The sequence below is a fragment of the Corvus kubaryi genome, unplaced genomic scaffold (genome assembly GCF_017639235.1).
Source record: "Corvus kubaryi isolate FWS band 111438036 unplaced genomic scaffold, C.kubaryi_AGA036_p1.0 37232, whole genome shotgun sequence".
In the NCBI taxonomy this organism is placed as follows: Eukaryota; Metazoa; Chordata; class Aves; order Passeriformes; family Corvidae; genus Corvus; species Corvus kubaryi.
In genome coordinates, this window is record NW_024581066.1 from 4,372,290 (window position 1) to 4,399,233 (window position 26,944).

Sequence of the window (26,944 nt, forward strand, 5' to 3'; positions counted from 1 at the left end):
CCATCTTGGCATTTCATATGTTGAGGTTAGATTTTTCTGAGCCTGCCTGAAAGGATCAATATTAGAGTGGATTATGAAACAGAAATTATAAGGGCTCAGAACAATTTGAAAAAACTTTGGTAGCAGAAGGAACTGACTAAAAATAATTTGCTGGTTGATTGTTTTTTTATCTTCAAATACAGCTTGAGCTGGAATTTTTATCAACTGCACAGAGTTCATACACTCCGCCTTTTACAACAAGCAGCTACTGTGCTTTCTGAGAAGAAACTTGCAAATAAGGACTTTGTTTTAGCGGGATTCACTTGAAAGCATGCCCTTGGGAAAGAAAAAGAATGCAGAAGTTCTAAATTGACCTGAAGTTTTTAGGCTTTAGCATCATTCAAACATATATTTTCAAAAAGCTCCTGAGTCCAGGATATATCTTTCTTGTTTACTCTGCCTTGATTTCTGACTTAATAAAAGTAATTCCAGGAAATACTAAAATCCTCTCATTCTCCTACAATGGTCTGTTTTTTTTCCTAGGGAACCTTACAGTAATGCTTTTCATTTTTTGGGGAGGGGAAGTTTTATAATCATCTATTCATGGTGGATAAGACTGAACCCTGTGTGAATGAACCCCACTGGCCACAGGGGACACTGCAGTAAGCATCAGCAAGCATTAGTTCTAGAAGGCTTGGTTCTTTGTTATCCTGCATGTGTAGTACTGCTCTACATTTTGGAGCTGCTTCATGCCCGTCTTGTATTCCCTTTGTCCTAGAGTAAATGTCTGTGCAAGATGACATGTGAAGTGCTTGTAGTAAACTTTGTGAAGAGACAGTGGAGCATTTTACTTCAGTTATACAGGTTACAGCACTGTATTTCCACTGTAGTTAGTGATCCTTCTTTTGACATGTTATACGTAGCAGCAAATTAGTCTATGATGCTCTATTAAAAAGTAATTAAAATATGATAAAGAGTTCCTTTCAAAAATTAATTTTAAAGTAACTTCTGAAAATTTTACATTGCAAACCCACTAAATAAGTTGAAGGGGAAACATTCAAAACAGTTCATGTGCAAAGAAAAATTCTCTGTGCAGTAAGGCAGAATTAAAACTGAAGATAACAAAGAGACATTTATTACAGTTCAGAATAGTTTACTAGAGTTCAGGCATAATTTCAGATGGTGTGCCAGTTTGTTGTTGTTATATTTGAATTTCATTAAATACAATTAATTAAATCTACTGTAAATCTGGGTTATCCCCAAGGGGCCAGTTAGTATAATCCTTCTGTTTGCTTATTAAAAAATATCAACCAATTGTTCCTGCACTAATTTTAATCACTGTTTATTTTTAAACAATAGTGAAGTACATTTTGTCATTTTAGTTTCTTGTGCAAAGTCCTTGGGCAATGAATTTTTGTTGTTATTTGTGTCCTGTGTAGAAGAAACTTTATATTCATTGTCAGAGTGTTTAAAAAAAAGATGAAAAGAAGAAAACTAAGTAGAACAGTGCCATTTGAAGTTCATTTAGTCTGACTTTAAAGAGAAAGAAATGAATGTAGTTGTAAGACTTGATAGTATACTTTCAGACGGTAATAAAAATTAGCAATTTTTACTAGTAAAAATTAGGAAATAATAAGCCAACAAGGAGGCAAAAATTTAAAAAAATGACAAGAGTCTTAGACAATTTACAAAGCATGAATCTACCTGAAATTAGTGTAATTCAGAGGCAGGCAATCATTTATAACAGCAGCTGGAAGAGCATGCTGTGGATATGTACTGTGAACATGTTGTGCTGTGAAAGTATACACAAAGTGTAGCTATGAGTAAAGAGTAAAGAATTGGTAGTATTTACTGTGGGTGCTGCATTCCAGAGTTAAATGCATTAGGTAGTAAGAGGTGTAAGACTTTGCATATGACTGCCTTGTATTTGTCTTTTACAGCACTTCTCCTAGACTGGAAATCATACAAAATCATTAAAGCTGTATGGAGCCTACCCTTGGTTTGATCTGAGTTCTGTTTTAGTGGAAGATAATTCCTGATGAATCAGGTTGTTATTCGTCCACACAAAATTCCCATGATAGGTTATACTGATGGAATTTGAAATAATATAATCTCTTGAGGAATGATTGCCTTTTGTTAGTGCTGTATAGTGCTGAATGGATATTCAGTTGTTCTCTCTCCTGCCTTTCCAGAAATAGCTGTAGAGCACACCCAGACTAAAGCCTGTGCCCCTTCCTCTCTCTAACTGATTTTTCAAAATGGTGCAATTTTGAGAATATGCATGTCTATAGTTTATATCTTCCAAATTGATCACTGATTTTTTTTAATCCCACCTGAGAAAAGTAAAGGAGTTAGGTCTCAGCATTTTCTAAAATAGACTCATTCAAAAACAGTGATGAGAGCCAAATATTTTTCTTCATTTGACCTTATTTAGCTGGTCACTGGAGATGGGGATTGGTATTAATTACTCAGTCTGCAAGTGAATGTGCACAAAATTCTAGCTGAGAATGGACAGTTAGCATGTTTAAAGTTCTTAGTGTACAAAGGCCCTAAGGGGACACGTGGGAATGTCATCTTTGTACTGTAAAGCTGTCATAGTGAAGACGGATTATGATGGTTCCTGCAAACCAAAATGCAAATTGCATATAACTGGGGAAAGATCATTGTGTGCACTTGAATTAAATGCTAGGTCAGCTTTGGATAATGTAGTGTTGAGCTAGAGCCTGGAAAACTGTGCTTAGCTTGGATCCCTTCAAAGCTTGCAAATCAAAGCTGAAACAAACAATTTGAATGGAAAACATGGTAGAAGTTGCAGCAAATGAGAGGAGACAAAAACATGATTAGCTTGGAAAATAGAAGTAGGCTAAGAGCATATGTAAAAAGCTGAGGATGTTCATTGCTGTGTATGAAAGATCCATCCCATTCCAAGTAGAGTGCCATACCAAATGTGTGTCCTGATGGTCACAAATTGATCTCTTTGTGCCACTGAAAGGGAACCAGAACAGTGAGAGGCCCACTTACTAAGGATTTACAGTATGCACCAACCGAATTTAATCTGATGTTCCATTGAGGATGTGCTTCTCCTCTTTTTTTTTTTTTTTTTTTTTTTGCTTTCATTAGCTGAGAGGGCAGTGAATCTAGAGCAAACAGAAGACAGCATAGCATAACTGAGCACCTTGTCAGCCTATGGAATTCACCCCAGGAAGTGGCCTCCAAGTCAAATGCTTACGGTTGGGTGATTTTTATGACTGCTAATAACAGCTGTAGCTATGCAAACTAAGGTAATAGGGCAACCAAATGTATGACTTAAGGCATTCACCTTCAGAGCAGGAAGCAACTGTTTCTGTCCAGCAACTGGTCTCATTTGAAGGCTCTTCTGGAACCTTTTGAATTCTTTTCATGTATTCCTGTTAAAAATTATGATTTTTGCTATAATAAAATAATTTAAAAACGTTTTTATTATTAACATGAAAGAAAGATGTGTTCATGTATTGTGACAGAGATTAGAAAGACCAACCTTGTTAAATTTATAGAGGTCACTTCTGCAGTACAGCCAGGGTTTTTTTCTTTAGCAAAAAAATCTAAAGACTCCTCTGGAAACAAGACAGTTTCATGGCTGCTCCCACGAACACTGATAACTGGATATCAGCTGTTGCCCCATCTTTATGTTGATACAATGAAGGAAGGGACATCCTCAAGGGGCTATTTACAGAACGGGCAGAAAAGGGCAATTTGGATTGTTGTGGTATCTGCCAGCACTAATTTAAACCTTTGGCAGCAGTTTATAAAAAAGCTGATACTTGTGATTTCTTTCTGATGGGGAAGCAACTGGAATGGTACTAGTTTCCAAATAGAAACTTTCTAGATCCCTGGGGGTCAAACCCATGCACCTTTCCATGAGCAAGTTGGTGAGAGACTCATCAGACGTGTACTGATCTTATCCCCCAAAAAGGTCTGATCTTGAGGTGATTGTATGTGTGGACTGAATTTATGTTATGCCATGTTCTTATGCAGTAATCATTGCAGGAATTTCTAAGCCTGTCAGATGCTTTTTTCCATACTGGAAACGAAGTAGTTCTCTCTTCTATTTGTGGTAGAATTTAACCATATGTCTTTATCTAAATAAAGACTAATGATTCCACCTATGTGTGCATAAACTAGTTATGGTTTTTATTCCTTATTCTCTTTTTAGCTACAGAAAGAGGCTCCTTTCTGGGTCAATAATGCTGTTTAAGTTAAGCCCACATGCTGTCACACTCTGGTGGCTTCTAGAGCTGTTCTTGTCAACTGACAAGTGAAAGGTCAGTGTCTCACAGATTGTTGTTTGTGATAAGGAAACAGCTACAGTAAGATTTGAACTTCTTATGATGTCTTGGCATTGCTGGCTGTTAGCAACTGATCAGAGAAATGAAAGCTTGTTTTCATAACAAATGCATTACTCCTGCACACAGTGAAATAGAGTTGTGCTTTGGCTTCAAAAATGCAGTCACTTCATTTAACTGCTGCCCCCCTGTGTACATGTGTACAGACAGGAGTCAGACATACTCATATTTTGATTGCTGCACTAGTTATTTTAGCACAATTAGCCTGGCTGCTGAGGACTCAAAAGGTAGCTGATGCAACAAGGGATTACAGTGAGAGTGCTGAATCTGGACGTATGAAATCAACTTTAACTGAGTCACAAAAGAAAGGCATTTTCTTTTGTAAAATGTTACTAATCTGATAGGGAATAAGTTGTAGTGGAAAAAGATCCAATTAATTTCCAGCTGCACAGCTTTATAATGAAACAAGATATACAGGTAATTAAGAGAATTAACAACTTCAAAGAAGTAGATTTAAAAAAAACTTCTGAAAGCTATAGGCAGCCTTGGCTTTCCCACATGTTATTGCTGTCTTCTTGATGAGAAAGGAAGCAGTTTTATTGTGTTGTTGCACAGTGCCTTTTTGCATTGCTAAAATGCTTAGAGACACAAAATCGAGATCAGAACCTCTCCTTGCTAGGTGATGTTCCTATTTTTCACTTGCAGAGTCAGTATGGGAATATGCCAACTGGGAAACCTTACATTGCTGTTCTGTCAGCAGAGGCTTGACTGGTGGAACTTTGTGAATGAGAGGCCTGTGTGGGCCTGGCTGATGGTGCTTTACTCAGAAGGGATGGCTCACAGCCCTGCAGGGGTCTGCCTGTGGCAAGTCTGCTTCACTGAGGGCTCTCTGGGGCAAGGAGGGTGTGCATATTTACACCCTAGGATGGCTATCCAGCCTGTAGCTTCCTTGGAGAGGAATAGGACAGGCTGGCATGATCCTGAACAGACATCAGAAAACTTTGAGGGTATTGAAAAAGGTAGTTCTGACAGCTGTTGTGGTTTTGTAACAAGGTAGAGGCCTTACCTTTCAGAAAATAGTTTGATCATCAAGAAGTAGCTAATAAATAAAATTTGCATGCTGTGTCACTCTGACTAAAGGAGCAATGCAGACTAGAATCTACTTCTGTACAGGGGTTGAGTTCACTTGAGGTAGATACTTGCTGTCCTGAATGCTTCAGATAATGAAATTTCCCCTCCTCTAACATTGTTTTCCTCTGTTTACTTTTCTGTTTAATAAATATATCAAAATAAAGTGAGGGAGCAAGAAGGTGGCTTGATCAGTACTGTTTCAGACTCTGTACTGATTTCTTTTGATGTATATACAGTACTGTGATGTAGATGCAGGATGGGTCAATGAAGGGAGAGCAGTGGATGTTGTCTACTGTGACTTCAGCAAGGCTTTTGACCCTGTCCCATGAAATCCTTGTAGGTAAGCCAGGAAATGTGGGTTAGATGAATGGACAGTGAGGTGGACCAAGAACTGGCTGAATGGCAGACCTCAGAGTGTTGTGATCAGTGGGGTAGAATCCAGCTGGGGGCCTGTAGTCACTGGCATTCCCCAGGAATCAGTACTGGGTCCAGTCTTATTCAACTTGTTTATCAATGGGATAGGAGACACCTCAGCCAGTTTGCTGATGACACTAAACTGGGGGAGTGGCTGATAGACCTGAAGGCTCTGCTGCCATTCAGTGGGACCTCGATAGGCTGGAGAATTGGGTAGAGAGAAACATAATGGGGTTCAATGAGGGCAAGTGCAGAGTCCTGCACCTGGAGAGGAATAACCCCAAGTGCCAGCACAGACTGGGGACTGACCTACAAGAGAGCAGCTCTGTGGAGAAGGATCTGGGGTTCCTGGTGGGTGCCAAGTTGTCCATGAGCCAGCAGTGCCCTCATGGCCAGGAGGGCCAATGGTGTCCTGGGGTGCATCAGGAAGAGTGTGGCCAGCAGATCAAGGGAGGTGATCCTGCCCCTCTACTCAGCCCTGGTGAGGCCACCTCTGGAATGCTTTGTCCATTTCTGGGCTCCTCAGCACAAGAAAGAAAAGGAGATATTGGAGAGGGTCTAATGAAAGCCACAAAGATGATGAGGGGTCTGGAGCATTTGTCTTATGAGGAGAGACTGCGGGAGCTGGGCCTGTTCAGTCTGGAGAAGAGAATTCTGAGAGGAGATCTCATTAATGCATATAAATATCTCAGAGGAGGGTGCCAAGAGTATGGTGCCGGATTCTTTTCAGTGGTTCCCAGTGAGAGGATGAGAAGCAATGGCCACAAACCAGAACACAAGATGTTCCACCTTGACATGAAGAAGATCTACTTCACGTTGAGGGTGGCAGAACACTGCAATAGGCTTCCCAGGGAGATTGTGGAGTCTGCCTCTCTGAAGATCCTTTACCTTCTTTGTAGCCCTTCTTTGGACTCTCTAGCAGTTTTATATCTTTCTTATTTTGTGGCACCCAAAACTGCACACAGGACTCGAAGTGAGGCTGCACCAGCAGAGAGTACAGAGGGACAATCACCTCCCTCTCTTGGCTGGCGATGCTATGCCACCCAGGACATGCTTGGCCCTCCTGGCTGCCAGGGCACTGCTGACTCATGTTCAACCTGACATTGATCAGGATGCCCAGGTCCTTTTTGTGGCACTGCTTTCCAGCACCTCCTTCCTCAGTCTGTCTGTACATCCAGGGTTACCCTGTCCCAGTTGCAGAATCTGGCACTTTCCCTTGATGAACTTCATATGGTTGGTGATTTTCCAGGCCTCTTTTGTCCAGGCCAAAGTGTCTCTGCAGGGCCTCTCTTTCTTCAAGGGAGTCAACAGCTCCTCCCGAGTTACTATTATCAGCAAACATACTTAGTATTCCTTTGAGTCCTGGGTCCAAGTTAGTTATGAACATATTGGGGAACCCCTCTAATGACAGGTCCCCAGTCTGATGTCAGCCCATTGCCTATAAGCCTTTGTACCCAACCCATGAGTCAGTTGTTCACCACTGCATGATGTGTTTATCCAGCTGTGTGCTGGACATTTTGACCAGAAGGATCCAGTGAAAGACAGTATCAAAATGTTTACTGAAATCCAAAAAGGTTACATGAACTGGCTTCCCTTGATCAGCTAGGCAGGTTACCTTGTCATAAAAAGAAATCTGGTTTGATGAGCAGGACTTTCCCCTCACAGAGCCATGCTGGCTGTGAGCAATGACTGTGTTGTCCTTCAGGTGTTTTGCAATAACTCCCAGTATAATATTCCTCATGATTTTACCAGGCACTGACAAGACTGACTACTGGGCTTGTAGTCACCAGAGTAATTTCTCTTATGCTTGAAAATTGGGATAGTGTTTGCAAGCTTTCAGTCAACCAGGACCTCTATGGACTTCCAAGACTGTTCAGAAATCACTGTGAGATGTCTCAAGATGACATCTGCCATCCCCTTGAATAGTACTCTTGGATAAATCCTACCAGGCCTCTTAGAGGGATCCAACTGGAAAAAAATCCCTGTTTTGTAAGGGAGAACTCTTAAGTGTGAGAATTGCAGAAAATATCTTATGGAAAAGGAACCCACCATTATTTGGATGTCTGCTCAGCCTGTAAGTAGCTGATCTTAGACATTCAGTGATTTGTGGCAAAATATTTCATTGAACAAGCTCTTGAGCGTGATGTGGAACTAAATATAACATAGCAGCTTTGATGGGAAGATGTGCTCATGCCTGCGAAAATTTGGATTTCATCTGTGCTGAGGAGTGCACTGGAACTGTGTTAATAGTGAAAATGATGATAATCATTGTCATCATTATCATCTGCTTTATAGAGAAACGTGGGAGGTAGCTGCAACAGTCAAAGGTCATCTTTCTTTTGGACAGCAGGAAGCTGGAGGTTGCAATTAAACTCTACATGCTGTCATGGTAACTAATATATGTTTAAATAAAAGTAGTTTATGCTAAATTTTGACTCTGATTAAATACAGAGCATAATCAGCATTCTTGCCATGCCAGTGATTCCCCCTTTAAAAAACCTCCCTCTTTGTAAGGTGTCTTGTTTTGTTTTTGCACACAATCTGTGCTCTTACAGTAGCCCCTTCTGCTAGATCCATATATCAGATTTTGTGTGCAAATTTGCGTAAAGTAGGAGCAAAACGTGCCCTATGATAGTCCCTGAAGTTTCAGTATTCACAATGAACGTTGCCTTTGCTAAGCAGCTTCAGTATGTCTACATCCAAGAAAGAGTTTGAATGCAGCAGACATTATGTGTGTCCTTTGTCAGCCTCTTTCTCATAGAACACATTCTTTTGACAAGGAAAGGACTATCAGGATCTGCTGTCTTGCTCTTGTTCAAACAGTCTGTATCAGTAGTTGCAGTGGTCTCTGGCTATAGAGCAGCTTAGTATTTTACTGTGAGAGAAAAAGGTCATAATCAAATGGCAGAATGCTGTAGGATTATGTCAGTGCCCTTAGCTACAGGAACTTGCTTACTGATTCCAAGTTATGTTTTCTAAAGGTGAACCTTATACTGAATTTTTCCTTCAATGTGTCTTCTGTTGTAGTGAGTGATTTGTGAGAGATGCAGAGTATGTCCTTGGTACTCTGTGGTGTATTAAAAGATGAATGGCTTTGGAAATCACCACCACTTTCAAGTTGCTCTATTGAATGGTGTAATTGTTCCTTTTTGCCTTGTGAAGGAGGTGTCAATAATTTGATAGTTGTGTGGGCAGCACAAGATTCCTCTTTTTCTCTACCCCCCTGCCCCTAAAATCCAACTTCAGTTGCGCTCTACCGGATTAACCTCAAAACATTTGAAGCTGTGTATATATAATGATATTTGAAACTGACCCATTACTATTTATCTTTCCTATTTTCACAGGTTAACCTTTCCCCACAACATGGTAAAAATATGAAAATGAGATATAATAAATGTCAAATTATCCATGTTTGTCTTTTTTTTTTTATACTGACTACAATGAATTCCAGCTGTTACCTTGTCCTTTGAATGCTACCAAACATGAGGTTTATGCTGCACTTTTTTGTTACTGCACAGAACTTAATGTAGAAGTTCCATGTTAGGCAAAAGGGATGAAGTCAGTGTTACCAGAAGGGCTCAGAGAAAATTTCTAACTTGTGGGAAGAGGACCTACTACTTATTGCTCAATTCCCTTGGTGAGGAATGCCTTTTCCAGGTGAGGTAGAATTCCAATATTTTCTTCATTAACCTCCCTTCTGAAGAGACTCAAGAAGTGTCAGCTCCTGCTCAGTTTGTTTTCTGATGCTGCTTCCTATAGGCAAGTTACTGTAATTCCACTGACAGTTTTAGTGGCTGGGAAGCTGGTAGCTGACAGAAAGCTTCAGGTTTTTGTCTCATTCTGCAATCTACTGCACTATCACATCAGACAGTGAACTCTTATGCACTAAAGAAAGTGGATAAATTCTTTCAGTTTTCAAAATCAGTTTGTAAATTAGAGTCTTGCCTCAACCTTTAAGAATTAGTAGGTCAAGCCCAGGAAAAACAGGGCTGTATAGTTGTCAGGAAAGATTTGGTTTTCTATGCATGTGTCAGAAGAAAGACCACATGCAGGATGTGCTGTGAGTTGCATCCCCCACTGCTTGTTTCATCACTCCCATACACCAGAAACCAGCCTCTTTGAGCCAAATAGGAAAAATAACTTTATCTTGTTATGACTGAGAAGACACTGATGAGCCAAAAGGAGTTGGTTGGAAGGTAGAAGATTAATATTGTAGAACAGTCAGAATACCTGATTGTGCGTAATGGAAAACTTGGTATTAAGCTGTTAAGCTTGTGTTATAAACAGGTTTATATGAATTTATGATGCTTTTGGTATATAGAACTTTGAGAGATGTGTCCTTTAGTGCTTCGTTCAACTCATCCTTAAAAGGGGAGTCTTTAAGAAAAACTTTTTTCTTGGTTAATGTGGACATTTATTGTCTAAAATAACCCAGGAAGTAATTTAGTATTTATTGGGCAGAAAATTCAGTGCTGCGCTGAATAAAGAGTGGCTTGCCAAAGAAGTAATTCATGAGTGTACGTGTGTTTATGAAAGAGAGCTTTCTACCTTCTGTTTCTTCTTGCTGGTGAGCTTCTCTCCTGAGGTTAGGAATTCTGGACACTGAGAATTGCTTTATAGTGAACTTGAACACAGATTTATATTTTGAATTTAGCTTCAGATATGGATATATTTCACACATTTCTGTGCATGCATTTCATTCATCAGTTACTGATGTTAACGAGATTGTGGGGATGTTCTTGAGTGTTCACTAACTCCAGAGCAATGGATATTTCTCATCTTTCATAAATGCTAACTTTCATTTGTAAGTAAGGTAATATCAATTGGGAGTCCTCAGTTAGGAGCTTTGGAAACATTAATGAGCTTGGCTGTAAAACACCCTTATGTAAATATAATTAACCTCATACTGCATGGTGGCAAATCTTATACACGGACAGACTCGGTAACTGGAATGAGAAGAGAATCTAGCCTGGCTAACACCTGTGGTTTAACTGCAGAGCCATCTTTTTCCTATGAAGCACAGAATTTAAATCATGATTTATCTCCAGCTCTCACTGTATAGTGTCAGAAAGCAGTGAAAGAGGAGGTTAATGGTTGCCTTGCATTTATGAGACAGAAGAAAAAAATGGAGCTTTGGGAGGGTCATCTGTCTTGTTTCATGTGCACTTGAAAGGTTTTTATTGAGGCATGAAAGGTTGTGTTGTTTCATGCTTTGTCTTTTTGTTGCTTATCCAGGCAGTGATGTACTGCCAACAATTCTATAAAGGAATTTCTCAAAATATGTCCTATTAACTGATCTTAAAGCTCATGTATATGCTACGTGGGTACTCACAGAAAAGAAAAGAAAGAGAATTTAGGAATCAAGTCTTTTACCCCTTAAGTACAGAAACAGCATCTACTAAGAGAGATGGTGACACTAAAGAGGCAGATTTACATGAACTGTGCTTGCCAGGTGTACGTTAGTGTGGAAAAAGAGAAAGGTAAAAAAAAAGAAAATTGCCTGAGTTTGTTAATGCTCAAAGTTTAATTTTCGACTGTGTCTTTTAAACTGAGATGAGGGAAAAAAGAAATTCTCCAAGAGCTTTGGAAATGTTTGTTCTATGAGTATTTTTCCTTAAATGCGTGATATATCCTGGGTGATTTACTCAAGTTTGTGTATGTGTGAACTTCAGAAAGCAAGGCCGGAGAGAAGGGGCTATTTTGGCACTGTGACTGGAGCACAGAGTAAATGAGATGGTAAGATTGCCTCCAAATCCCACTCTTCAGTTTGGTTTAATTGTTTGAATGGTTTCTACACTCTTAATCAGTGAGGCAAAAGAAAGAAATGCAGAATAACTGACTTGAAGTCAGTAATCTTCAGATACGTGAATATTCTGGGCTCCTCTCTACCCCCTGCTTTATGTATATATATTGGACTCTGGGAATAAATGAGGATTTATTAGTCAAATATTATGGGCATACATCTTGGTGTCTAGTGAGGTACTCAGCCTGCAGATTGACCTACATGTACAAATTTGTGCAGTATAAACAATACTGTGGAAAGTACGGGATGCATAAAAGGTTCACAGTCTGGCACAGATTTCGGCATAGCACCATCTTTCCCTTTCATTTCCATTGGTTGCATGACCAAAGGAAGGTAAGGAAAAGATAGCAACAGAGTGACTTGGACTCATTCAGGCAAAACCTGTTGTTCTGTTAGAGGTTAGAAATGTTGCAGTATCACAGGATACTTCTGTGAGCTTTTACCTGTGTAAGGCAAAGTAGTGTTGCAGGCTTCCCAGATTAGGAATTAGAGAATGTTTGAAATTCAAGTTAATATTTCAGCTTTCATTGCTTCTGGAGACATTTCACTGTAGAAAAAAATCCCACAATGGCAGAAAGTAAAAAGTGCTAAAAGCAGAGATAATTTCTCGATTAGGAGATCCTGGACTGTGGCTTGGACAGTCCTTATTTTATCCTGATTTTTCTGTGTCTTAGGTATGTTCCCATTTTGGTATCCCTGTAATACACTGTTGACTAAGACGTGTCCCTGCTGAGGAAAAGAGTAAATTGATGGAGTGCAAGGATAGACATTATGTACATTTGGAATTTAGTTCTGAGCGAGGTTCCTGCTAAGAAGCAGAATTTTTGCTTAGGAAGTGTGCCAGGATCAGTAAGGAAACCAGGCAGTGTTGCTGGACCCTCAGGATCAAGAGGATACTTAACAAGCCCAACATGCTGCTTTATGAGTGTCCATCCAGGGCACCTCTAGGAGGGCACTCAGGAATGCTGCTTTTTGTGGGTGATATGTCAATGTAAACCACAGCTCCCTGTTTTCTGCAACAAAACAAGTGGTGTGATTGAACAGGAAGGAGAGCTGCTGCCTGTCCAGCAGGCACTGGTGGTCAGTACCGTACAGCTGTTTCAGAACATGTTACAGATGTTTGCAGTTTGAGCAGCTGACCATCCCTGTAGTACTTGGACTGTTGTGTAGGACATGTGACAAAACAGCAATGCTACTGAAACCCCTACAGTTACATTGAAATAACCCCGTTCTGCATCTGCCCATAGGGTATGCGATTACTAAAATAAGTGTTATTTTTCTCACTTCTCTCTGTTCTATTTGTACTCCACAAATACAGAATTTGTAAATGTGTTAAATTATTTCCACCTTCTTCTTCAGTTCCTTTGTAGTTTACAATAAGAAAATGTGACCTAAATAACAGGCTTTATAAGATCTTCATCCCCATTTATTAAAAAGTATTAACATTCTATTTGCTGACTAATATCTACTTCTGAGTACATAGGTGAGTGGCTTATATTTGTATCTTTCTAAAGGAATCTCATGTCTTTTTGGTAAGTGATTATTTTGGAGTGCTTGTATTTAAGAACTAGTTACCCAAAAAGCTCTGAAACCAAGCATCTAGACAATTTCTGGGAAGCTTGAGACTAATACTTTTCAGGGAATGTGTACAATCAGTTTGAGGCATTTTATTGCAGTTCATGTTAGACTTGTGAATGTGGACAAGGATCATCAGAAAGTGTCTACAATTGCAGAAACCATGTCACCAATGGGACATGGCTTTCTTTTATGTTGTCCCAAGCACCAGGACACACAAATAGTTTCCTGTTTTGCAGTTGTCTGAAATGCCTCTCTCAAGCCTCACCATCTCAGAACTTCAGGGGATCTGCTGACGCCAATAGAAGTGTATTGCACTGGCTTTGGAAATTCCTATTTGGGGCTGGAAATCTTTATTTGGCAGAAGATGGGGAGGTTATGATTGCAGTTGAGATAAGTAAACTCATCAACTTCTTAGCTGCTGTCCATTTCCCATGAGAGTAGCACTTCCTAATGACATGGTCAGTAATGGTTAATGATTAATGATGATGGTCCATACTGATTTCAGATACATGAATTAGATGAACAAAGATGAGGTTGGGTTTATAAGCGCACTCTTCTCTGAAGGGAGAGCTGTCTGTTTAGTGGTTCCCAACACAGAAGGTGAGGAATTTGGTTTCAGGGTAATTTAAGGGGACAGAGCAGAATCTTGTGCTAGTTCATTGCAAACATAAATATCTGAGTTATCAAATGTGATGTAATATTTAAGGAAATATTGTTTAGTGAATTCAAGTGTGTTGGATGTCCCAGGTGGACATACATAGGGTAGCAGGACACTGAAGAACTGTCTGCCTCCATGCTGCAAATATGAGGAGGTATTCTGGCAGACAGCCTAAATTCCTGCATTCTACCAGTGCTATGAGATGATTTAAGTCCAGGATTTCAGCTATAGCCTTCCAAGAGCACTGCGCATTCAGTGTAGTGAATCCTGTAAACTGGAATGGCTCAGCATGGGATTAACATGATGGGGGCACTTTCAGCAGTTTTACTGGTTCCTCCTAGAAATAGAGAGGCTAGTTTAGCATTCCTGTTCTTGAAGTATTACAGTTGATTGTCTAAAAGTATGTAAAATAAGGATAAACACTTCTTAGCCATAGCAGAATGGATAGCAGTTCTCTATGAGAGAAACAGAGGTTGTGTGATAGTTGGCCTAAAAAATGTTGTCGTATCACATCTTTTTCCCTCACAAATACAAATCAGTTTTTCAACTTTGCTTTTAATAACTGAAATGTTTAACAGGTGAAATAAAGCAAGCCTAAGTGTAAAAAGAATTTCAGGATGTTTTCAAACACTTTTTTAAATGCACCTCACAAACATGTTTTGTTGTTTTTGTGGAGATAAGTAGAGGTATGAAATTGAACAGGTGAGAGACTACCCCTTGAAAACTTTTTGCAGGGGGAAGGAAACTATGCTGTGGATGATTGCTAGCAACAACCTGAGAGGGTTCTTTTTAGGCATATGTTGCAATTTTGTGACATGCATTGGTAAACAGAAGCTATTTGTGGTGGAAATGAGGGAAGGAGGAAAGGAAATTTGTTAGAATTGCATGAAGTACAGGAGATGACATTACATAGGTATAAATTAATGCAGATGTCAAGAAACTGAATTCAAAGTATTGAGGAGTTACTCCAATAGAGCTGACCCAGCTTTCTCCGAAGTCAAAGATCTTTCAGTTGATTTGGGGAGAGCTGGGTCAAGTCTGATGAAACTCTGATTCTTTTCAGACAATGAAAGGCTGAGATGAGGCTTCCTAACAGGGGGACAAATGTTAGATGGGCCATCAGAAGAATGAAATCACACGATGTTTACAATCTTTTAAGAAAGGCAATGAAAGTCAATAGTAATGATCCCAATTTTGCAGAGTGATGATAAATTGTCTAAGATTTTTCCAAGGGACTCCTTTCTATGCTGCATGTTGAGTTTGCTGGAGAAAGGTCAACAAAAATGCTTAATACACTAGTGGGGTGTTATTTTACAAAGACAAAAAAAATGTTTTTTAAAATTTTTTTCCCCCTCGAAGTAAAATTGAAATATTTTGCACAAATCTGAGCTTTCTTGTATCTTGAGGTAAGACCAAGCAAGGATTATGGTATACTCTTTTTTTTCTGTATGGATGGAAAACCATATACATTATTGACATTTTTAATGATGGGATAAATTTATCCCATTAGTTTTAATGCAGACAAGGTTAGAGCTGAGTTTAAGTACTGTAGATTAGCATGAAGGCAGCAACAAGATTGTTCACAGAGCAGCAAAGAGGGAGTGAATGAAATGCCACTCTCTTACTCCATCTGCAATCCACAGGCATTGCTGGATTAGGAGGGGTCAGCCAGTGAGCTTTAGCTGATGACTCTTCTGGTTTTTTTCTGTCTTCAGATATCTCAGCTTATGACAGAGACTAGTCGAGAGGGCCTGACTGAAGCAGCACTGAACCGCTACAATGCAGATAAACCCTCCCTGTACAGCCTCCCTGCTTCTCAGAGCACCTATGTTGCCAGTGAAGTATCCACAGGCACCTCGGTGGCAGCATCATTTTTTGCCAGGTAAGAGAGATTTCTCAGATTTTCCTTTGCTGGACACATAATTTCTTTCAAAGGAGACAAGTCTGTTGTGAAGAAGTGGGGTTGAGATGTCAAAACACGGCTGTGGATACAGATCTATCACAAACTTGCAGGAATTACCATGAAAATATTGTTTAATCCACCTGTGTGCATTTATCCATACAGTAAGGATGATACTTCTACCCTCTTCTGTAAAATATCTCTTTGATATTTTGATTTGGATTAAAATGTGATGTGCTCCCAGAATAGCACTTGACTTTGTGACATTTTTAGAGGGGTGTATCCCTGAATAAGAAGGGCCCATCCAAGTAATTTCCTGAGATGGGCAATTAATTATAGAGCTAACTGGAGGTGGCTAGTTCAGTTTGGTGGCAATCTTCAGACTTTACTGTATTTTACTTCCTTCCAGGGAGATTATCAAGATTCCACTTTCAGACTAAAAAGTTAAGGTTTTTGATTTTGCCTTCTGTCCCTGTCATGCCACTTATGTGACCTGAGGGTCTAAATTCAGCCTTGGAACATTCTTTATGTTGAATATTCAGACAAAGTTAAAAATCTCGATGAGATAAAGTTTCATTTAAAAAATCAAATGGCTCTCTTGATTAATTTGTTAGTAAAATGTTTTGTTAAATGGGCATATCAGCTCATAAGTGAAATATCAATTATCACAAATAAAAATATCTTTTTGTGCAGAAATATGCTCTTTGCAGAACATAATCTCTCCAGTTGAACCCTTATGTAACAAAAGACATTGAAATAATTATTGTCTTTTAATGTTTTTTATTAATTAGAAGATTGACTTGGGAAGAGTTATGAAAGTAATGAAATAACAGGAGAATAAACCATTATTTTAGCACTTCCAATCCAATCCAGTGGGAGATCTTGATTTCAAAACATGGAGTGAACTTTGAGTGAGTGCCTCAAAAACTTTCCGATCAGCTTCCTTCCCTTGAGAGAGCCAAACTATTACTAATTCCACATGACTCTGTCTTATTTTAAAGATAAATGGAAAATATAAAGTTTTTGGACTCCGTAAATCTGGAAAAGAGATTTTCCTCTCCCATTTTTCCTCACCAACATGAGGGCTGCATATGTTTGATGTCAGTGTCATACAGCAAGTGAGTCATGTAAAAGGGTTAAGTGTAGCATTTTAGAAGATCCAGTTGTTTGGGACAACTCTGCCATTTTTCCTTTGCAGATGTGATGCTGCAATAGCAAATGTGAATGATGACAGTGGTCTTGGTTTGCTGCCCTTTTCTGTTTAACTGCAGGCAATTTAAATTAAAATTGCTGAATGTACACACATGGTAGTATCTTACTGGAGTGCAGATTGGGATTAGCACATATTTTAGCATGAATTGATTTATGAAGATGACTTGACTCATTTGTTCTTCATTGTTTCATTGTTTATGCTGAGAGAATTCGTTTGCTCTTAATATACTCTGCTGAAATGTAGGAAACTAATTAAATTTACTCAAAATCCCTAGTGTAAATCATAGCATTTTAAGTAGAACTCTGTTAGCTTCTAGCTGATGTTGTGAATTCTTGGGTGTGCTTGGTCCAGCAGAGCTCTCATGTTTAGACTGTTTATTTTTAAACTGTACTTAGCAAGACAAAAGCGCCTGGTTTAGTTTGGGGTATTGCACAATTAGATTAATATCACTTATGTGATATTATTTTGTCCTGGATTTCAAGTTACATCATCTGCTGGCAATTTAAGCAGCAAATTCAAGTCAGTTGTTCACTGCTTGACCTTTTAACAAGAAAACCCACAAGTTGCTTTCCAAATGTGAATCACTAATTTTTGTTTTGCATCTTATGTGTCTATTTGCATTTCTGTCAAGTTGGGGTAAGAAGCATAGGGTAGGGACCTATGCATACATGTATTATAAAATGTGAAGTAGAAGGCAGTTGTTGTCTAACTCATTAAGATGGTGCATTGTTTACAATGTGAAACAGTCCTGTGCATCAGGCCTATGAATTCTCAACTTTTGCTTTTTATGATTGTCAGTGGCACATGAAGTAGTGACTACCATCGATACCTGGTTTTTTTTGAATGTGTGTCACATGCAATGTTTTCACAGTGAGTAAGTAAGAAATTATTACAAAGCCAGAGAAATTTTCCAGTGTGAAGCTGAAGCTCAGAGCTGAAAAGCAGAACCTATTCTTTTGAAATTTGAATAATGACCCACAGTATTTCACTCTAACTTCCCTAACAAGCAAAGCAAACCTCAGATGAGGCTCAGATATAAATCATTCATCATCAGGAAAAAACCCAATTAACTAAAATACCATATTACGGACAAAATGTCAAGGCATCCGTGGAACTTTTGGTTGTAATTACTTCAGAAATATCAGGAGTGGAATACTGGGCGCTCATAATTTTTCTGTTCTCAGGCACTACTAGTTCAACAGTGACAGTCACTTGACTGGCCTGGAGCCATGGAGAAGTATCCTAAGGCCACAGTGACTCTCAGTGTTTTTAAAAACCAGGAGACTTATCAGATGTCTCAATAATTGACTATTACATCTGTAGCTGACAGATTTCCAAGCCAGCTAAAAGGCCTGCAACTTCTGTGAATTGTCATTTGTTGGGATATTGCTGCAAGGGGACTTATGACATATCCGGATTCCCGTGGGACAGTATGTGAATGCTTTAAAGAAGTAAACACTGAAAACTGGCCAAGTGCTCAGCTGGTAGGCTTATGAATATTAGATGACACAGGTATGAATAATGAATTTCTAATGGTGATTCTGACACAGAAACTGGATTCAATCAATTGTGCTTTTAGTGACAACCACCAAATTTGCCTTTCTGTTCAAGGCTATCACTCATTTTTGTCTCAGATTTGCTTCAATCATGCTAATTTAGCATCATCTTGCTTCTTACTAGTACACATTCATGATGAGAATAATTCATTTAGTGAATGTGAAATAATGTTAAGATTCTTTACACATAATGAATCATTTGCAGAGCATTTTAGAATTTTTTTGTATGACTTCACTTTTGCCTCCAGTTTGGGTCTTTGTCCTAAGAAGCACTGCATCTTTGGGCCATCGTAGCCTAAGGTGCTTGTGTCCAGCCTCTTGCCTTGTGTCCTCCAAGCACGATGAAGGAGTGTGCCACCCCAGTTAAGGGATTAGTAGATGCCTGTGTTGATGCTGCCAAAGAACTGAGGGAAAGGCCTTCTGTCACTTTTCCCTGGTGTCTCTGTGAAGCTTTATCAGGCCAAGGGGAAGACTAACTTTATTCCTATCAATGCTGGTTTCTACGTGGAGAAAACTTCGGGCACCCTGACTTCAGCTTTGGCCTGGCTACTCTGCAAATAAACCTGCCCTTCTGAATAAAACTTCTCTCTTGTGACTGGACTGTAGAGTTTCAACAGTCTCTCAGAGGGTGATAGCACAATGCAGGAACTAGAAGTCAAAACCGGGCCAGAGCCTGTCTGTTGTCCATTATGATACATTAAAGTTTTTGGGGTCTTGGTGCTGTTCCTTGTTTGCCCCATCACAGTAAGCTTGCTTTACTGGAGAGGAAGAATTTTGCATCAGGACAAAGGAGAGACATAAAAGCGCATTTCACTTGGGAGGTAAAAAAAGGTAAAAAGTTTTTGAGGAGGTGATATTTTTGAATGTTAGTCTTTAAAGTTGTTTCCTGTTGCTAGTCAGGAAGTGTAATAGTGTATTTTGAACAAAAGCCTGACTCGGTCTGAAATCAGATACAGTCATATTTGGATTAATTGAGCCTAATGGGAATATAGATAATCTTGAAAGTAGCCAGAAAATTCTTTTTTAGGGATCATTTTCTATGTCTTTATGCAACTAAACTCTAAAGAGGGCCACACAATGCTACTGTTGTAGATGTTGCAAGGCACATTTTTCAAACGGAATATCCAAATTTTTTAAAAGCTCTTACATTAGGACAAAATAAGAATATAAAAACTTAGTTGCATGTATAATGGATACACAGCTACTCAGTGTGGGATAAGCTCTACCTACAGTTACCTGAATTCTTGGAAAAACTGCTGGTGACCTTTTCCCCACTCATTCCCCATCCCTGTGTGATATGGCAGTGGGGGAAGAGGAGGTGAGGCAGTGCTCTACTGCCAAGGGGTACACTGTGTTCAAAATGCTGCTGAATGTTCCACAGATTTCCCTTCCATTCCTGAGAATCCTTTTTGAATATTTTTTAAATATTCTCATGCATCTTGCATGAACTACAAAGCTGATATGAATACAGTATTTGTGGGGCGCTCTTGTTAAAGCTGCTGTGCTGTTTTGATGACTTAGCACTCCAGAAACCCTGGAATCTCATGCCTCCCTGTTTTTTGCATACATGTGGAAAACTTCAGTTTATCACACAACTTTTGATGTTTGCTCTTTTTCCTTGTAGTTATTCTATACAATCTTTGAGTATATGTCTGTTTTAAAGCTCAAAGGAATCCAGAAACTCTTTCCCTTAAAGACTACTGTGTATTGTAGGCGCACACCATTTTAACATCCTGGCTTGAATTTTTTGGAGGTCTGGGGCAAGTTTACAAAAAATCAATTTGTCAGACCATGCACAGGAAAACCAGGTAAGAAACAGAGGCAACAGCTAGCAGAGGAGGAAATGGGTTAGAGAGGATATTCTTGTACCACAGAGCCAGCTTTGGCTTGGGGAGGAAGGTCCACAGGAGAAACACTGGGTTTGTGTGGGTAGTCTGGTTGTAACCATTGTAGTGCAAATGTGCCACTGGCAGCTGTGAGAGCCAGGTCAGGAATCTGCTGTCGATATCCCTGTGACAGGTGCAGGTGTACATCAGGCTGTGCAGGCACACCCAGGGCATTGGAGCTGCAGTGGCCTCAGAGACCTCTCAGGAAAGAGCCTGTGAACATTGTCAGATAGTGAAAGCTGCTCATCTGTGCCTATTCAAAAAAAGAATATTGTTGTCTGAACAGCAGATGACTCAGATATGACAGTGTTTATTCATGCCGAAGAGTTGTGGACCCAGTTGCTTTTCAAGTGATGCAGTGGTTCCATAGTTTGGGCACTGCTTGGAAAGTTCTCGATATTAAATAGTTGTCACCTCAACATCCTTAAGAGAAAATGATTTTCTGAGACTTGGGTGAAAACATGTTTTGGTTTCTTGCTGTCTAACCTATGCAAAATCTAACAGGATTCTTTCATTAGCTGAAAAAACTAAATTTAACAGTTAAATTGTGGTCAAATTCTTAGACATTTTGAAGAACTATAAATTAATAGCTCTAATCAAAATTCCTACTCTTTTCCCTCATCCTTATTATATACTGCATAAGAAATACATAAGAAGAATGTTTAGATAAAAGATCCACAGACTATCTTTCAGTAGGAATGCTGGCAGCAAGTTTGGAAACATCTGTAAATCATTTTCACAAATACTTCTACCTTCAAAGCCTGTCTTGGGCTGGCTAGTGGGGGAAATTTTAATCACAATGATCTCAGTCTTCCTGAAAGACCATGAAATGTTTAAAATTGGCACCTAGGTTTGAGTGCACAACTTCAGGGGCTGATTTTTCATGCTTGCTCAACATTCCTCAGTAATGTAGGAGACCAATGTTCATAGTCACTGCTTTTCTGTGCTTCCTGTTGCTGTGAGAGCCCTAACTAACAGGCTGTTTCAGCTTTCTGTTATTGGTGTTATTTCATGTATATAAATTTAATGCTAGTCAGAAGGGAATTGTGACTCTCCTGAAGCGAAAGAAAGCAGGCAGTTGAGGCATAAGGAATACTCTTTTTCTATGGTTCAGTGTAAACCAAATGAAAATATCTTGGTGAGAAAGACTATGAGAGTTACATGCAAGAATAGCCAGTGTGTAGTAGTGGAGACAATGATCTGAAATGCAAGGAAAAAATTAGAACTTCTGCCACATCTGGAAGAGGGAAAGCAAAGGTATGTCAATGATCTCTAATTTTGCATGGTAGCTCTATCTTGGGCCTGAAACAATTTCCAGTGATTTTTTTTTTCAAAGCTGACACATTTCCTGTGACACTTTTGTTTGAACCAGTACATGTAGTTTGATTTTTTTTTAAAAAAAAAAAGCTTAACAGCAAGATTCCAGAGTAGGTTAATTTCTAACAAGAATTGTGTAGGGTACGTGTCTGAAACAATGGTGTTTGAATCTTTGGATATTCCACGCTGCCATTGTTTAAACAAAAGCTTAAGAAAATATATACACTCTTTACACCTGGGTTGGAAAGCTAGTTGGGGTATGTTTAAGTTGCCACTGGGCTGTGAACAAACGTAATTTGAACCTTTATGCCAATTACATCCACTGTGTGTTGGTTGCAGATTATTAGCTTGCATTCACAGTTTAAAATACAGATAATGGACCTTGATTTTTAAATAGGGTTTGGGGAGTGACCCATGGAGCTATAAAAAGAAATAAACTAAAACTACCCTAGATTATTGTAGAATACTATACTTGCAGGGGTGTGCCATCTGCTTAGTCTCAAAGCATGTAACTGATGAAAAGCATGTAAATCCTCCTCATGTTCCCAGTATCAAAGTAATCCACTTAAGGTAAACAACTCTGAAGTTAACAAATGTAATTTTCTGGTCTAAGCATGTTTTAAAAATATCATTATTTAGAAGAATCTAAAGGAAAAGATTACTATCCAGAAACAAATTATTTACCACTGAACAGAGAAATTAAAATTCCAGCCTGTGAAAGGTATGTTACTTTTATGTTATGTCTTTATTGAAATATGCTACACCTGCTTCTATGTGCTGCACAAGGTGAGTGTTTTCTGACCTGCACTTGCCCCACATATGGTTTATTTTGTATCAATGGTAATGGTAATCACTAAATAATGTTGTTATTGAAATAGTCATCAAGACTGGCAGTTTCTTATGTAACTAGCCTTTCACAGTTTTGAGAAAATTTGCCCCTTTCCTCCCTTTTTCTTTGGAAAGTTTTGAGATATAATGTTTCTCTGTGATGCAATGAATATCTGGTTCTGTAAAGCAAAGGACACATACTATGGAAATTTTTCTGCTTAAGAGATTATCTTAAAATGGATGTCTTGTCTCCTAAGTATAATTCATTGTATTATTTTTTTCTGGTATATATTGCCTAAAAACCAGAATTCCAGATTTTTTCTGATTCCTGTGGGAATCACTGGTGTTTAGTTATAAACTTTTGTTTCTGTAAGTATATATTTTGCATAATTTTAATTTTTACTGTCTTACATACACAAATACAAACTTGTGTCTACAATTCATTTGCCCTATTAATTTTTATATGATCAGTGTTCAGTTTTTGAATTAAAAAATTGCATCTGTGGATACAATGCATTTATATGTACTTTCCCCTCCTTTTTTTCTGTCTGCTTGTTTTCTCAAGTACAAATCCATGAAAATGCATGATAACCGAGGACCTTTTACCTAGTAAGCAAACACCCTTCTTCTCTCTGAGATCCTAGAGTCAACGGCTGATTATATTCCAATGAAAAGGGCCAGTAATGCAAACACCTACTTAAACTACTTCATGCAATGTAAATGCTTTGTGGAAGCTCTAAGTGTTATGTAGCCTCTATCAAGGCAGGAGGAGGTAATCAAGACACTTCCTGTCCTCAGTAGTTAGCAATGCCCTTTGTCCGATGTTCTGAGATGTTCCCTAAGCTTAAAGTTTGCCTTGTCTATCTGTACCCCCCTGATTGCTGCTGTTACAGATAAGAGGCTTTAGACCTGTAAATGACTGTGCTGGCCCATTCTTGCTGCACTCTCGTGTCTTAGATGCTGTGTACCAATAAATGCTTTGCATGCAGGGAAGAGTATGGAATGCTGATGATCCGGCACTGAGGCCCTGATTACTTTAGTGGTTTGTTGAAGAAGGAGGCAGTTTTTCATGGATTTGTGCTCCTAATTCTTCTAGGTCATTTCAAGCATTCACTACAAAGGTACCTAGGTGTATGGAAGCTGAATTCCTGCTGCTCTCCATACACTATGCTAAAACAGAGGTAACTTCTTTTCTTCTTCTTGTCACATCTTGTGATTTCCTGCTGATTTCAACAGATTGAAAAGGTGGAGGCTAATTACGCATAGCTTTTGTCTTCTAATTTCTAACAGGGCTTCTGGAGTGCCCGAATACTTGCTACTTGAACATCCGCTCCCTGCACTGATTTAGAAAAACTTGAAAGGAACTAAGGCTATTTCCTTCCCTCAACTTTGCCTTTCCCTGAAACCTGACATATGCATTGAGAAAAATTGCTAGCAGCATATGCAGTAATCCCTCAGCACCTGTTACCTAAGATTCCTGGTGTTCAATCTTGCTTTTTACTCTTAGGGCAGTGGAAATGAAAATGGTCAACATTAATCTTTTGACTGTTAGTATAGTTGTGACTGCCAACTACAGTATAGGAAACCTCATGTTGATTTACTGTTCTGCATTTCTTGCTTTCCTTAAACCTTGACGTGAGAGTTCTGATTTACAGTGTCTCTATCTTGATTTGTGGGGAGAAAAAGATGAATTGATGTAGTTGCTCTGTCTAGAGCAGAAAATGATATGCACCACCGGTTGTTTTTTTCTCTCTGTTTTTAAAAACATCAAAATGAAGAGACCATAAATCCATAGTAATGAGACTTTTTCCTAAACACCTGGAAGTTCAGAGTGGCAAACTTTTATTTTGCTTGCTGCTTTCCTGTTACAAGAAGTACTGTTATAGTTCTACCCCAGCAGCCTTGAAATTCAGCTGTGCTTTACCTTGTCTGTAGCATTCACCATCACCTGCTCAGTCAGTGTTTTCTTAACCTTGAGAACAATCTGTTCAACTGCTGAATGACTGGCTTTTCCTTACAATTACCAAGGAATACAGGCCATTTTAGTTTTCATTGCTCATGGAATAAAAACTCAACAAGAAAATGTGCTGAAACACTTAACCATTTGTTTATTGCCAAATGATTTAGTATTAGGTAGACAACTGCCTGTTGGGCTTGCATACATTCACCCCTGTGATGTGCTTATAAAATGTAAGACCACAGTAAACCTGTGTACATGACTAGGTGGTTTGTAGCAAATAGAGATTTAGAATCTCACCTCTTTGCTCAGCTGTAAATTGAACATGATGCTCATCTTTCAGCTGCTGTCCATTGGCATATTTCAGTCAGACTCTTGGTCTCTTCTCAGTTACTTATGTTCTGGAGTACACAAATGCATTGCATGCAGGACAGGGACTCCGGAGCTTTCTACCACACATCTTGATTTGACAATACTGGTTGCCTTTCAGGAGACAGACCTGTTAAAGGAGAAAACAAGAAATGAATGTACACATTCATAAGTAATTACAGGAATATTGCAACTAACAGTCACAATTTCCCCTGTGAACACATTTCTTGAGATTTTGTGAGTTTGGGATGTAGCTTTAGGGATTTTCTTATGATTGGGGAATTCTAGAGGTTTTACCCTCGAATGTATATTTTGTTGTTTTATAAAGATTTTTTAATGATCTCTTCAATCAAAGTTTTGACAGGGTCTGCCTCTTCAGCTGTCTATTTTCAGGAAATCAGTAGAGACTTAATTTCTTTAATATGTCTGTTTCTCTAGTTAAAGTTGGGCAATGGATTCAAATTTCCTCTTAGGATATAGTCAGGCATTTATGTAGATTATATATTAGTACTTTTTTTGAATAACCAGACTAAAAAAGTACTGCTGGTAACTAGTGATATGATCTTTGGTTTTATCATCCCAATGGTCCTGAGAGGAAGGAACCAAGATGGTTACTCTGTTGTGAGAATTACAGCAAAAATCTCTTTGAATCTAAGCAAGAATGCTGAATAAGTGAAAACCGTGGAAATCTAGACGAAGACAGAAAATACAACATTAGCAGAAATTATAGTTGTTTCTTTTCTGAATACCTCTTTGTGTGTCCTTCCCTACAGCAGCATCAACCTTTTATTAAGACAGAACTACTTTAATGAGCTATGTTGTGTTATGAGTATGTCATGTTGTGGAAATATCTGATTAGTTGTGCAAGGTGAGAGACATTTGAGTTACGTCCAACTATTTATTTCTAAAATCTGCAAGATAGCACTGTTCTGAGATTCCCAAGGGCCTCATGGCCTTTAGTTCAGGTCATTTAATTAGCCTTAGGCTTTCTGTTTCTGAAACTTGCTTATTCTGATTTATTTTGGTTCTCTCAATAGGGTTTGTGCTCCAAAGCTAGCATTTCTGTCAGCCTCGACTATTACCTGTCATGAGTGAGACGCAAACCAGGAGACAAAAAAACAAACAAAAAAATTTGGATCTTTGAGTTTTGAGTTTTTAGATATCACATATTTAGATTGTGGTGGTTTTTTGTTTGTTCGTTTTGTTTTTTGCTTTTTTTTCTTTTTTCCCCATCTCTCCCTCTATGCATGAAGGTCAGAAGTGGACTTGCATAATGAAAAAAGTGTTCTTATGATTCCACAAGTTGAAGAGAAACATTTTATATTGCAGAAGACATGAAATAATGTTGAGGGCGGATAGGAGTAAGAATGCACCTATCTTCTCCCTCAAGCTATGCATGGGAATGGGACCAGAAGGAAGGAAAACAAAACTCTCAAGAGGAAGTAGAAGTATTTCACTAAACCATGAAATTCTGGGGACACCAGTGAGGTAATACACCACTATTTAAGGCATACTACCTTTATTACCTATTTAAGAGTTTAGTAGAACTGTCCAGGTCCCCATAAACCATACTGGACATGACATTGATGCATGGCAGAGAGGAAAATTCCTATGATGGGATACAATAAAAAATAATACTGCCAATGAGTTTAGGATTATGGAAAACATGTGTTGGTAATACTGGCTTGAAATGTTACTCCTGAGGTGATTGCCTGTTCAGTTAATAAGGTACAACTGATACAATACAATCTATGTATATGTCACTGAGCTGTTTGGGTTAACACCTTGTGAGTTCTTGATTAATACATTACAGCAATGTGAAACAAATTTGGAATGCATTAAATAGACTAAACTAGATTAAATTCTGTATTATGTTAAATGACTCTGCTCCTGTTGGGATTTGGTAGAGATACAGAATCCCATAGAGCACTAACTGGAAAAACATTGTTAAACCTTTCAGGTGGTGTTGGGAAGATGGCTGGTAACAGTGCCAGCCACAGGTGTCAAATGTAATGTTGTAAAACCAACAGTAA

The 26,944-nt window shown here is 38.8% G+C and overlaps 1 protein-coding gene across 1 annotated transcript in view; it reads left to right on the forward strand.

The window, feature by feature from the left end:
- KIF26B (kinesin family member 26B) overlaps positions 1-26,944 on the forward strand; it is a 286,178-nt gene that overhangs the window by 99,115 nt on the left and 160,119 nt on the right. The window contains exon 4 of the mRNA XM_042023023.1: positions 15,601-15,767. Coding sequence (XP_041878957.1) covers positions 15,601-15,767 — 167 coding nt within the window. The remainder of the gene's footprint in view (positions 1-15,600; positions 15,768-26,944) is intronic.